Consider the following 12177-nt stretch of genomic DNA (forward strand, 5'->3'; position numbering starts at 1 on the left):
CTATGGTAACACAAACGGTGTGCCTTGAATACGCTCGCGTTGGACTTTGAAAGTTATACCAACTTCAACGCTCATCTTCTTCAACGCTAGCGTTACGCCAGCGTTGCCACCGTTCCGTTGCCAAACCATAGGAAACCTGCCGCTTGCCGCTGGCTAATGTAATCCCCGCCTTAGATTTTTGCTACCGCAGAGCTAACTTTGCAATGCAACTTGCCATAGGTAGTTAGATTCAATTAACAACCGGATCTCCTTATATGGGCAAAGATGGACGTTTTGGTTCTATTTTGTAGGTGAACTTCAGAGGTCTATTGGCAAGACCTTGTACAAACATCCGCTCCATGCTCCCTCATGCCAAATAATAGTTCATGTACAAGAATTTTGCATGTCAATAGACTTCCTTTACCCAGCATCTAAATTAGAGCCCTTGCAGTTCGAGGGGAATTCTCCCAAAGTGCCAGTAAAGTAGTATAGGTACAAATATGCATCAAAACAAGTAGCAGGACACAAAAGCATATGCTTGGACGTGGTAGTATCTGTGCTCGCGTGAGTTTGAGAATTTGTGGGTGTATGTGCGCAGACTTGTACATTTTAGTTTGATCCTTTTGATACTTTTGCATTGTGTTTCAACACAATATTTGTGTTGAAATATGCATTTACCCTTTAGGCCCTTAGGCAAATACTGTACATAAACAAGGATATTTGCCTATTCCTCTCAAATAAGTAAACCTCCGCACACTAAATTGACTTCACTCTGGTTTATTTAAAGCAAACAACGCGCTTCACGTGTAGCGTCATAAGGTTCACTCAGGTGTATAGTTTACTTATTATGTATAGTTTACTTATTTTCAGGTGTATAGTTTACTTATTTGCGAGCTTATATCTGATGTTCCTGCTACCTACCAGCACCTGAATCTACCGGAGGTTGTACATGGACAATTACCGGTAGTAAATCCTAAGGCTATTTGCCTATTCGATAGATTCATACAGTATCAATGAAACCACATGCTAGCTTATATGATCTGGAGGGAACATAGACTGTATAAATACTGTCTACGTAAGGCACATATATATACATTTGTATACCACCAATACATATATGTAATTACATTATAGAAATGTGTGTAATGTAACAGTACCTGTTTAAATAACCAGACAGTGAATGGCAAGTCTCAGACAAGCTGTGATTAAATGTGGGGTATCTGACTTGGACTGTTTTGGGTGTTCCTTTATGACAAACATAAAAATGATAAGCCAAGCATGTCCACAAAGCCATTAAATAGTGGTGTTTGAAATCCCCACACACACACACACACACACACAAATGTTCTTATCACTCATGTTGAGCTCTGGTTAAAAATCTTTAGTTTCACTAAAATGATGTTCTGTTATAATAGGGTTTATGATATTCTTCACCCCACCCTATTCAATCCATTTTACAGAACCACTTATGGGGACACAGGCAACTAAATCTTCCAAGTTTCTTGTGCATATGATCCTTACATTTTTAACAAAAAGCCAATCATGTCAGTGTCAACCACAAAAAAGAGGGTTCTTGATCTGATTGGATCTTCAACCATCTTATCACACTCTGGTAAAACAACATTCCACTCCAGATCCTTTGGCTAACCATCAGTCGCAAACACTTCATCCTCTTCTCCCTGAGCAAGGCGCTGCCAGTTTTCATGATTTTTCATGCAGCCTTCAAATAGTGGATTGCAAGAGTCGAACATTCCAGCAAGAGCCTAAAACACACACACACACACACAAAGAGAGAGAGAGCCAATAAAGCTCATTGAATTGAATTGAATTGAAAATTGAGAGAGAGAGAGAAAGAAAGAGAGAGAGAGAAACACAAAACATGATTTGGTGATTCACTTGTCTTGCTAGAAGTGGTATAGTGGTCACATCTCTACTGTACATGTGTAGCCTGACCCCTCACCTTGTACAAGGGTGCACAAATCCCATCAATGTATTCCATCTGCATGTGTGGTACACGAGCGCTGTTCTCTCTGTTCATTACAGCCTTTAGGGAACATTTAAGAGACACACAAACATGTACAGATCATGCTACATCTGCATATCATCTGAAAGAAGAACAGCAGAACAAAGTTGGCATTATCACAAACTGAGACTAATATTCAAAACTTACAATGGGTCTGATGTTGAATTCATTTTTCTCACGGTCCCCTTGGGCAAAGAACTCTGAGGCAATAAGACTGGCAGTCTAAACAAGAAAGACGAGAGTGACTCAAGTATCTGTGAGGGGAAAAATAAGCATATAGAGCTCCTATACTAGTATATAGGACTTTTAGCAGGCTCTCGCTCTCTCACCCTCTTCTGAACCGGCCAAGGCTTTGTGATAGCACAGATGTCACTCGCCGTCATTAGCATCGAGCTGCAGAGCACAGGAAATAAACAGGAAGTGAAATAAACGAGTACTCATTGCTACTCAATCAAATTGGAACTCCAGACTGCCACTAACTGAATACTATAGCCATCAGGCAATGTAAAGCTCAAGGATGTTAGTTCTTTAATGGCTATGTCCCTGATGTTGCTGTTTAATGGTTCTGGTTTTGCTGAAGAGTAAGAGGCTGCTGTGTCGAGAAGTCTCCCATACCTCAGCAGTTCTCTGTGCTCCTGATCTTGCCAGGAGAGGGTCTCTCTCTCAGCTAGCTGGAAGAACGCGTCTCTTCTCCTGTAAGTATACAGAAACACACATACAAATGCATACACAAATACAGAGCATTACAAATAATAAGCACAATGGTCCATTATAATACATATGCAATTGTTTGATTGTGTATCTGTAATAATTGTCCAACTAAGAGGACTTTCTAAGGCACTTTAAGGTGCACACTTCAAGGTTTTTAAGGTTATGGTTTTAAAGTTCATGTTTAAACAAGAGCCCTTGAGAATAACCCAACGGTAAAATGCATAGAGGATGATCAAGTGTATGTAAAATCTAATGGTGAAATTACTGAAAAGGATTCGGAATGGGCATCAGAAAACCATTTTAGATGTCAGAAAACAGTCAGTACACACTTAACACAAGTGTTAAAATACAGTTAAGACATACAGCTGCATATTATTCACTCAGCAATATGAATTGCACAGATTCCATAGAGCACCTACAGCTTTAAAAATTGGTTAGGTTGATTATAGAAAATACATAGATAAGACAAAGGTTAGCAAGCATGTCTTACTTCATATAGAGAGCCAGATCTGTGGCAAGAATGCTTTTCTCAACCATTAGCAGGCACCGTCGATAGTCCTCCTGAGACAAACCACTCAGAATCTCACTACCCTGTCCCCAGAAAACAGTGCAGAGGGAAGACAGACAGAGGGATTGTTAGATACGTGAAAATATGGATGGGAAGGGAAGCTGAAGTCACACAGTAAAATTACAAGTGTTAAATTCCCAAAATGCTGTAAGACATAATTTTAATACTGTAAGTGTTAAATGACCTCTGTTTAAATGTCTTAACTACTGTACATACTCAGGTATTCATTTTATCTAAGAACAGTGATAAAATTAACTCCTAAAATTAATAACAGTTCTAATTAATCTAATTAATTAATTAGTTAGTTAGTTGGTTAGTTAGTTAGTTAACTAGTGTGCAATATCAGAGTATCCGGGGATGCCAGTCTTACTGGGTTGTTGAGGATTAGGACACACAAGTCATAGTGATGATGTTCCAAGGATGAGTGGCCGTAAAGCTGAGCAAGAGGCTGCTGGCTCCTGATCAACAGTGAAAGGGAGAGAAGAGTCAGATGATGACATGAGGCCCAGACACAATTAAAGCAAACTAAGAACGGTCTATGAAAGATGTAATAAGATGATATTACATTTTTCATTTAGCAAACGCTTTTATCTGATAGGCACTTAGATATATCAAATTTATTACAAGGGCCATTGTCCCCGGAGCAACTCAAGGTTAAGTGCCTTGCTCAGGAATTGAACCCTCAAGTTTTCAGGGTACTGCATGCTAGCCCAGCTCCTTAGCCACTACACTACCACCAACCCATTATTAAGGTATTAAGGTGATGACAGAACGTTGTAACAAATTGATGGGTGGATGACTGTTCTACTCTACTGGATGTAAATCAATGTTTACCGTGCTATGTAAGAGTTGTTGACTCCTCTATGGTCAAGATCGTGACAGAGGGTGGCGATCATCAGAGCCAAAATCTCCAGACTTGAGAAATGTTTCTACGACAGAAAGAGAAGAAACTTTAACTGAGAAGAATAAAACCTAAATCCACTCACAAGCTCAGACAACATGAATGGTTGGAAAAACAATAGCATTAGAACATTATAAAAGTGAATCGAGTTAGCGTGGCGAGAGATGGCGTGTGAGCAAGCTTGAAAGTTCGAAAGCCAAAATAGTAGTGCTTAATGCACTGATTCCTTAATTCAAATCCTATTTAATGCAGACTGGTGCGTCCCTACTTTCCAGGCATACCAGTACAGGAGGACATGTACTGGGAGGAAAGAGCTTTTTTTGGAAGCAGTACAGATTATAACACACCCCCAAAAGGGTTTATCACTCAGGGTTTCTGGGAGGGAGGGATTAGGGAAGGATTCCTCTGACCTGCAGATGACTCGTTGCCTTCAGCATGGCGAACATGCACTGGGCAGTGCTGAGGGCATGGTGCCAGTTGTGATAGGCCACATCCCGCCTGTAGCCACGCCTCACACTCAGGACCCAGCGGCACAGACTCTATATTGAGGGAGATGAAAGACAAAATTATTTTTGACACCATAAAGAGACCCTCTGTTAACTTACATGTTATATTCTGTATACTTTCAAAATGACTATGATGACTATTTTATGATGGCTATTGCATGACAGTAAACAAATAATAACATAGCCGCAAGCTGTGATTTTAAGTGGCACCCCTTTACATTAGAAGATGTTAGCAATAGAATAATTACACCCTGAATCAAAAATCCAAAAAAGTCAATTTGTTTGAAATGGTCTGGGAATGATGCGGACCGAATTCTTTTTTTTTAAATGGCGTGGAAGCAGTTTCTTTGCTTGGACCCCTAGGATCCACTGGGGAAAAAACAGTAACGGCAAGATATTCTACATTTTGAAAACAATCAACTGCCCCATGTATCAAAAGACAGTGGAATCCCCAACATAATCAGGCCAGTGATGCCGCAGTACCTTGTAGTCAATATTGAAGTCCTGCACTAGATTGAGGTCCAGAAACATGCGCACTGTTGCCTGTGTTGTGACTGAATCTGGCAGGCCGAAATCACTGAAGCTGAAGTCCAAAAGGGAGAGGGTCTGTGCTGAGGGGATGGAAGACTCCTGGGGCACAGGTGGAGCAGAGCACACATCAGGAAAACAGGACCTCAGCAGGGATTCAGCCGTTTTCATTTTCATTAAAAGAAAATACAGAGTATGTTCAAACATGTCATTCACCTGCAAGGTCATAATCTCCTCCTCTGATGCAGAGATGTGGTAAGACAAAACCTGGAGGAGACACACCCACCCACATGTGAACACACAAACACAAAGGGATGCATAGTGTAGGAGCTGGGCTAGCGTGTAGTAGCCTGAAAGTGGGTTCAATTCCCAGCTTCCACGGTTGTGCCCTTGAGCAAGGCACTTAACCCCAAGTTGGGGACAGTGTAATCCCTTGTAATACAGTTGACATATGTAAGTCACTTTGGACAACAGTGTCTGCTAAATGAATTGATTATTGATTGATTGACACGGCTCTTCATAGTGCTTGAATGGGCCTTCCCAACGTTCGGCGGTCTGCTAATTCTGAATAACAGACCGTTGCTAAGTATAACAGACCGCTGTCAAGGAAAATGGGCTTTGTGCTTCTAAGTCAATTCTTTCATATCACTACGCAAGGATTGGAACTTCATTCAAAGGTTGCGCAAAGGTCCGCTGCGCGTCGGGGTCCGTTCGCCCTGTCGGGACCTATCTCCCGACAATGACCGGCGTTCTACACATTATCCCTTACTTATTCCATAGTGTGTATCCAAGAGATTAAAGATGATTTTTTTTTTTTAATTGTTCCAATATACTGATTCTGTCCTAGTCTGTGGCCTAGGTACCATCTCTGAAATGGATGACCCCAATTGGAAGACTGATTTTCATTGACACACCAGATTCTGAATGCTATGGTTCTAGAAGATTCCACTCTTTTCCAGACAATGCTTGCATTCAACACACCTACATGACAACGTCCAGTGGTCTAGAGTACTGTGATTTAATTGTTACTTAGTCCTGAATCTGCACACACAGCACTCCTCACCTCTCGTGTCACTTCCTGCTGAGCCCTGGTCAACTGGGCCTTCTGTTGGATTTCATAGTTCTGGAGGCCCAGGCCGCAGTACAGGGCAAAGTCCTCCAGGAGGCGCTCGTCTCCCCGGCCAAACACCTCCGCCCTGCAGGCTCCCTCACTCTGCTTGTTGACAAGCTGACACACTCCTTTAAGTAGTATAATAAACAGAAGATTTTTTTTAAATGAACTGAACGTTTAACTATTACCATATACAGCCAACATATACAAATATTAGATATGGCTTACTCCAAACATCAAGCATTTCCAAAATACTGTTGACTACTATTGAAATGTATTATTACAAAATGCCATCAGAATTTCCAGTCTCACTAGCCTTTGATATATAACACTATATGAATAAATTCATTTCAACATGAGAAAGGTTTTTCATACGAGATTGAAACAAAATAATATTCACCTGCCTAGTACCAAGGGGAATTTTACACTATCACATCATACACTGTCAAAAAAGTACAGTAACTGTTCTTATGACTGAAGTTAAATCTGTGTATAGAAAACCTTAAGGAGAAAAACAGACATTGTATAACTGCTTTACCTATAACCTTGCCCTCGCGTCCATTTCTGACAGGTGTGCAGACTAGAGTCCTCATCTCATCACCTGCCTCCTCTGTTGTCTGGTCCTGTCACGACAAACCACAGGTGAAATGGTGAGTGAACTCATAATGTTTTAACTACAGCAGGTGGAAAATGTGAGTATGATACACAATACACAGAGTATGTTGGCTAAAATCTCCATCTCCAAAATATCACCAGGCATGTATAGTACTCTAACCTAAATTGCATCAATAATCTACTTCTTTCTACTTAACTCCTCATGAACTTTCAATGAAGCTATCAGCATCTTTATAGAAGTAAAGGCCAAATGGTTCAGATAGATAGATAGATAGATAGATAGATAGATAGATAGATAGATAGATAGATACTTTATTGATCCCCAAGGGGAAATTCAAGTTTCAGATGTTTCAACTCTCAGATCTTTGGCATCTGTGCCTACTCACAAGCATGACGACATTGCAGTCTGTGGAGATGTTGGCCACATTAAGTGTCTCAAGTGTGTTTTTGACGTGAACAGCATATGCAAGGCTTATCTTGTTGACATCACATTCCCTAAAGAGAGAGACAGAGAAAAGTGTACAGAGACATTTAGTTGTTTAGCAACTAGTTGATGCTGTACAGTTACACAAATGGTAGTAATTCAAGGCATCAAACTTTTGGTTGATTAGCAAAGCTGTACAGTTGGACAAATGGTAGTAATTCAAGGAATCAACAAACCTTTTGCACAAAGTCTCATTTCCATTAGGACCCATATTTTCAGTGTCAATGACATATGCAAATGATGCCTGTTTGGATTGAAAAAAAAAACTTAAAACTTTTTAAAATTACATAAAAAAAACACTTTCAGACAGACAGACATTGTTGGAAGCCACATTACAACAGTTAGTTGTCTTCAGTGGTGACTACTGACTATCTACAGCAGTTATTTTTTTACCTTATCAGCACTGTCAGCAATGAAAACAGTGCAAAGTTTGGCTCTGGTGATGGGAAGGATGGTGGAGGCCATTTTGTTTAAGAGAGACTCCCGGGAGTCGTGTGTTTCTGACAGCAGACGAGCTAATTCCAGTAATACCTGCAGAATAAAACATTCAGAAATCAGTGCAAAAGCCCAATAGAAATAATTAATTTTGTAGAGAAATAGCACATTACAAAGATCTAGCCTTAGAGATATAAGCTTTTGTCATTCTGTATGAATCAGCTAAGAAACTTACTTGGCTTCGCTTGCTTTCTTGTTCAACATTCTCGCAAAGCTGTGCGTTATCCAAAATAACACCTAGCATCCCCATATGAGTTGCCAAAACCTGTTCATGACATGGAGCATTCACATCTTATGCCACATAAAACATCACCACATAGTACATACATTATAATTTGATTTAACAAGTATATACATTTTATTTTTTCTTGAGGCTATCTGGTAAAGCAAACTTTTAGGAGGTAAAACATTTCTGTGTTTTCTCACCTTCTCATCTTCCTCTGAGAAAAAATGCTGGCCATAGTTCATGCCGGCAGCTGTTGTCTTGTTGATCGCCATGACAATACCTACAAGCTAAAGTGATGAGACAACAATCAGAATATGATACAAAATCTGACAGGTGTAGAATGAGAGAGTAAACTTATAAATGAATTGAATTTAATTCACACCACCTCCTCTCTGGGGTTGTACACTGGCAAACTCAAGATGCTCTTGGGCCTGGAACCAGATATTTCACCCATTTCAGGACTGAATCTGGTATCCTATGAAAACAAGTAGGCTTTGAATGGTAGAATATGTACTTTATACATACATACATCATATTTACATCATGAAGCTTCATAAAACGTAGAATAAATAGATTGTAAAGCAACACCATGGAGGAATTCTTTATGCCCCTTGACATCAAGAATTTAATGCCATTTAGCAAAGAGACGGTATACCCAGTTAGTGAAAAAACAACAAAATGGGTCATGATCCTACCTGATCAATGTCACACAGTACAATATCAAGCATTCCAGGCACACTTTGGCAATGTCAGAGACTTCATTTTGCCATAATGTACACTGCCGTACACTAATGTGCACTAAGTTTGGAGTCACTTAGAAATGTCCTTGTTTTCATCATTAATATTGTATATGACTGTTGTAGAAAGAAATGGCTGATCTTAATGCAATATCTACAGATGGCCAAAACCAGCAACCATTCATCCAATGTTGCAAAGGCACATTCTGTTTACTAATCTGATATCATTTTAAAAGACTAACTGAGACTAACTGAGAACACATTAGAGAACCCTTTTGCAACTATGTAGGCACATAATGTAATCTGAAAACTGCTGCCCTGATTAAAAAAAAAACAGTGCAACTGATCTCTGCTGGTATTCTGTCTATTATAGAGTGGAATGGAAATGTTTAAGTGACCCCAAACTTTTGAACGCCAGTGTAAGTCACAGGTGTAAGTCACAGGTAAGTCGCAGCTTTTATTTTAAGGTAAAATAACTGTATTGTGTTGCCTTAAAATGATTGTTAAAAGCAACTATTGAAAACAGACCCGAGGACAACTACAGTATTCTAAAGTCTGAACTCAGATGGCTTAACTAGACCTTTCACGTCCCTCCCTTACTTTTACTCACCCTTCTCCAAACAGAGATTACCAACTAAATGTGTCAATTAGGTCAGCATTTTGATTCTCTGGGGCCCTTCTAAACACATTCCTGTCTGGAAACCAGACCTAGGCAGACTTAGGCCAGAGAGGATGAGTGCCTCTAATAGATCTAATGTGGCCTACAGCCAGTTAGTTAGCATGGCTAATCAACTCCCTCTTCACAGAAGTAGCCTGATTCTTTTACATAACACAAGTGCGTTCTCAAGTGTTGCATCACAAGCTGACCTCTAGGACTCCATGTTGGGGGTTCCTCTAAATTCAACTAAATTTATCTCCACTAGGATAGCTGAATGTCAGAGGTCTTGAGGTTATTCCTCTTGTTTGCAGATTTAGATAGAGCGAGCAAAGTGATCCTTAGGTGACCTGTCTAAATCTCCCACTGAAAAGAGCCTTAAGTTTTCTGAAGTATGTCTGACATTCCTGGGCACAAATTGTTGTAGCTACCTCAATGACATCCATGATGTTGAGTGACCTCCCAGTTTCTATGACATATTCCATGATGTATCTGTCCCATTTAGGCTGACTCTGGCCATACGAGTCGTCGTTGTTTGAGCGAAAGACCACACCACTGAGAACTCTTCCACCAGCCCTGTCGTCTGTGACAAGGGCAAAGGAACATAGGTCTGCAGCAATGGCATTGTTCACATGGTGGAGGACCCTGTGGCAGACCTCGGACAGACCCTGGCGACATGGAGCACCACCCATAATCTCCACCATCCAGTCGCAGGAGGCGCGGCGTCCACACGGGGCTACTCGCCTGGGGGACCGCATCACACGAGGGGACCACGGGGGCCGCATGGACCGAGGTGAGATTGGAGATCTCGGAGACCGTGGTGAACATGGGGACCTTGGTGAACAACAAGCCTTTTCAAGAGTCAGAAACTCTCCCCATTCTAGGGAGGGGACAGTGGATGATGACCTGTCCAGGAAAGGCCCAGAGAACCTCCTGGAAGGTCCAGACAGTGGGTGGGATTCCCTCCGCCGGCACAGCTGTGGTGTGCTTGAACGGACATCCTTCTTAGACCTAGCCCCTTCTTTTGAGGCCTGTGAAGACTTCTCACTGTGAGACCCATTCACCATATCCCTGATAGAAACCATTACAAATTAATCCATTACAATCTACATATAACATAAGATGCAAGGGCAAATTATGACAATGAAACAAGCATTAGACAAGACAATGAGACAAGCATTAGACAAGCCTTAGTCATAAAGTCTTACCTTGATGGCCTTTGTAAGAAATACGTCCGCGCAAAATCTGAGTGATTGTCAAGCAGAGCGTCAACTGTTTCGCTCCCAACGCCTTTACGAAATCCAAAGCGCAGCGATTGAGCGCGCCGACTCCACAAAGGTGAAAAGATCCACCCCGCGCTAGTTACAAAAGTAGTATCTTCAGTAATCAACCCTACCGAGGCGCGCCGTTGCCCGATTCCTCGTGTAGAAGGGAATGAAGCTACAGGTTCCGTCTTTGATTCGTAATCACCTCCAGCAGACAGTGAATTTAACGACTCCGCGTGGAGACAGGGCATCGCGTTCCTGCAATGGAAAATGGAATGTGAAGTGTAAAGCAACCGTTTGCAACCTGTTGTGTCAATATGAACGACAGAGTGAGAACAACAACGAACTAACCTGCTCCGTTTGATATCTGATTCTTTGCTCTTGCCATCAATTCATTACACTTGAACTGTTGCATAAAGGTATGGGTAATCCCCGTTGGAGATTATAGTCCCAGGTGTACCCAGAGCCTTGAACATTCTACGCATCCAAGGGAAGGGATTATCCGATATCTGGCAACGTCTATGCAGTTCTTACCGCTGTACAGACTAAATGTGTCATGATCATCATGACGGAGCTGACAGAACATGTCGTAGTAAAACGTGAAACTAAACTGTAAACTGCAACTAAACTTTAAACTGTAGTGTCTTCAGGGGGGTTAGCCCTATGTTCCCACAGACCAATGGTCCCACAGCCCTATGTTCCCACATTTCTATTTTTTTTACTGAAAATTAGGTCCTATGTTCCCACATTAAGATTTTTCTCAAAATTAGGCCCTATGTTCCCACAGTTTACATATTTCTTAGATTGTTCTCTTAATGTTACTATATTTCTAGGACATTTTCAAAATTAGGGTTAGGGTTAGAAATGGTTAGGGTAAGAACATAGAGCTGTGGGAACATAGGCACGCTCAGGCTTCCTAACCCTAGGAAAGTGCTGCCCTAAAAATAAAAAAAATTGTAGCCTACTTTTTACTTTCCATTGCACCCAAGACCGACCTCAACAGTGTGTTCACAGCATTTAACTAATCATTCACTGAAGACTTCATTTGGACAGTTCCAGTTCATAATCCACTTCTTATGATGGAACTCCGATTAGGCCTAGGCTCATCCAAAAACTATGCAAGTAAAGTGTTACCAATGAAATAACCTGATATGCTGTGATTATGGTTTCTGCTATTTCTTTAGCCCACAACAATAGTGTGTAGCGCTGCTCTATTCTAGTATGGGATGACTGCATTTGAGTTTCTCTGTTTTTCCACTACCATAACCCTCCTAATATCCAAGGAGACGTCCAACTAGTCACAAAATGCAGAGCCCATGTAAAACTGAAGCACATTATTATTGTTCAGTTAACAATTTCACATGACATACAAT

At 41.0% G+C, this 12177-nt stretch overlaps 1 protein-coding gene and 1 long non-coding RNA gene across 2 annotated transcripts; both read right to left on the reverse strand.

Annotated features, from left to right (window-relative positions):
* Positions 1-1308: 1308 nt before the first annotated feature.
* On the reverse strand, positions 1309-10433 carry pde5aa (phosphodiesterase 5A, cGMP-specific, a). Its single transcript, XM_048242760.1, has 20 exons — positions 9971-10433; positions 8533-8622; positions 8348-8434; positions 8097-8186; positions 7820-7957; positions 7603-7670; positions 7329-7437; positions 6866-6950; positions 6280-6455; positions 5433-5483; positions 5172-5318; positions 4593-4721; positions 4116-4210; positions 3652-3739; positions 3204-3304; positions 2618-2695; positions 2332-2395; positions 2150-2224; positions 1940-2023; positions 1309-1742 (listed from the first exon to the last, which is right to left on the reverse strand). The coding sequence occupies exons 1-20, from the start codon at positions 10322-10324 to the stop codon at positions 1623-1625; spliced, it is 2229 nt and encodes a 742-aa protein (XP_048098717.1). The 5' UTR covers positions 10325-10433; the 3' UTR covers positions 1309-1622.
* Positions 10434-10502: 69 nt separating this feature from the next.
* Positions 10503-11303, reverse strand: LOC125294252. The gene is made up of 3 exons (XR_007193509.1): positions 11156-11303; positions 10748-11062; positions 10503-10610 (listed from the first exon to the last, which is right to left on the reverse strand). It is a non-coding gene; the product is annotated as an uncharacterized LOC125294252 (long non-coding RNA).
* Between the last annotated feature and the right edge of the window lie 874 nt (positions 11304-12177).

This window comes from Alosa alosa, chromosome 1, assembly GCF_017589495.1.
Source record: "Alosa alosa isolate M-15738 ecotype Scorff River chromosome 1, AALO_Geno_1.1, whole genome shotgun sequence".
Classification (NCBI taxonomy): Eukaryota; Metazoa; Chordata; class Actinopteri; order Clupeiformes; family Clupeidae; genus Alosa; species Alosa alosa.

Bases quoted from the DNA above. Each gene is read 5' to 3' on its own strand.
- pde5aa (XM_048242760.1), bottom strand. From the start codon at position 10,324: ATGCGGCCCCCGTGGTCCCCTCGTGTGATGCGGTCCCCCAGGCGAGTA. The intron at 8,623-9,970 runs GTAGCTACAACA...TTGTTTTCATAG, and splicing joins ACATCATGGATGTCATTGAG to GATACCAGATTCAGTCCTGA. The intron at 3,305-3,651 runs GTAAGACTGGCA...TTCTGGGGACAG, and splicing joins TCCTAATCCTCAACAACCCA to GGTAGTGAGATTCTGAGTGG.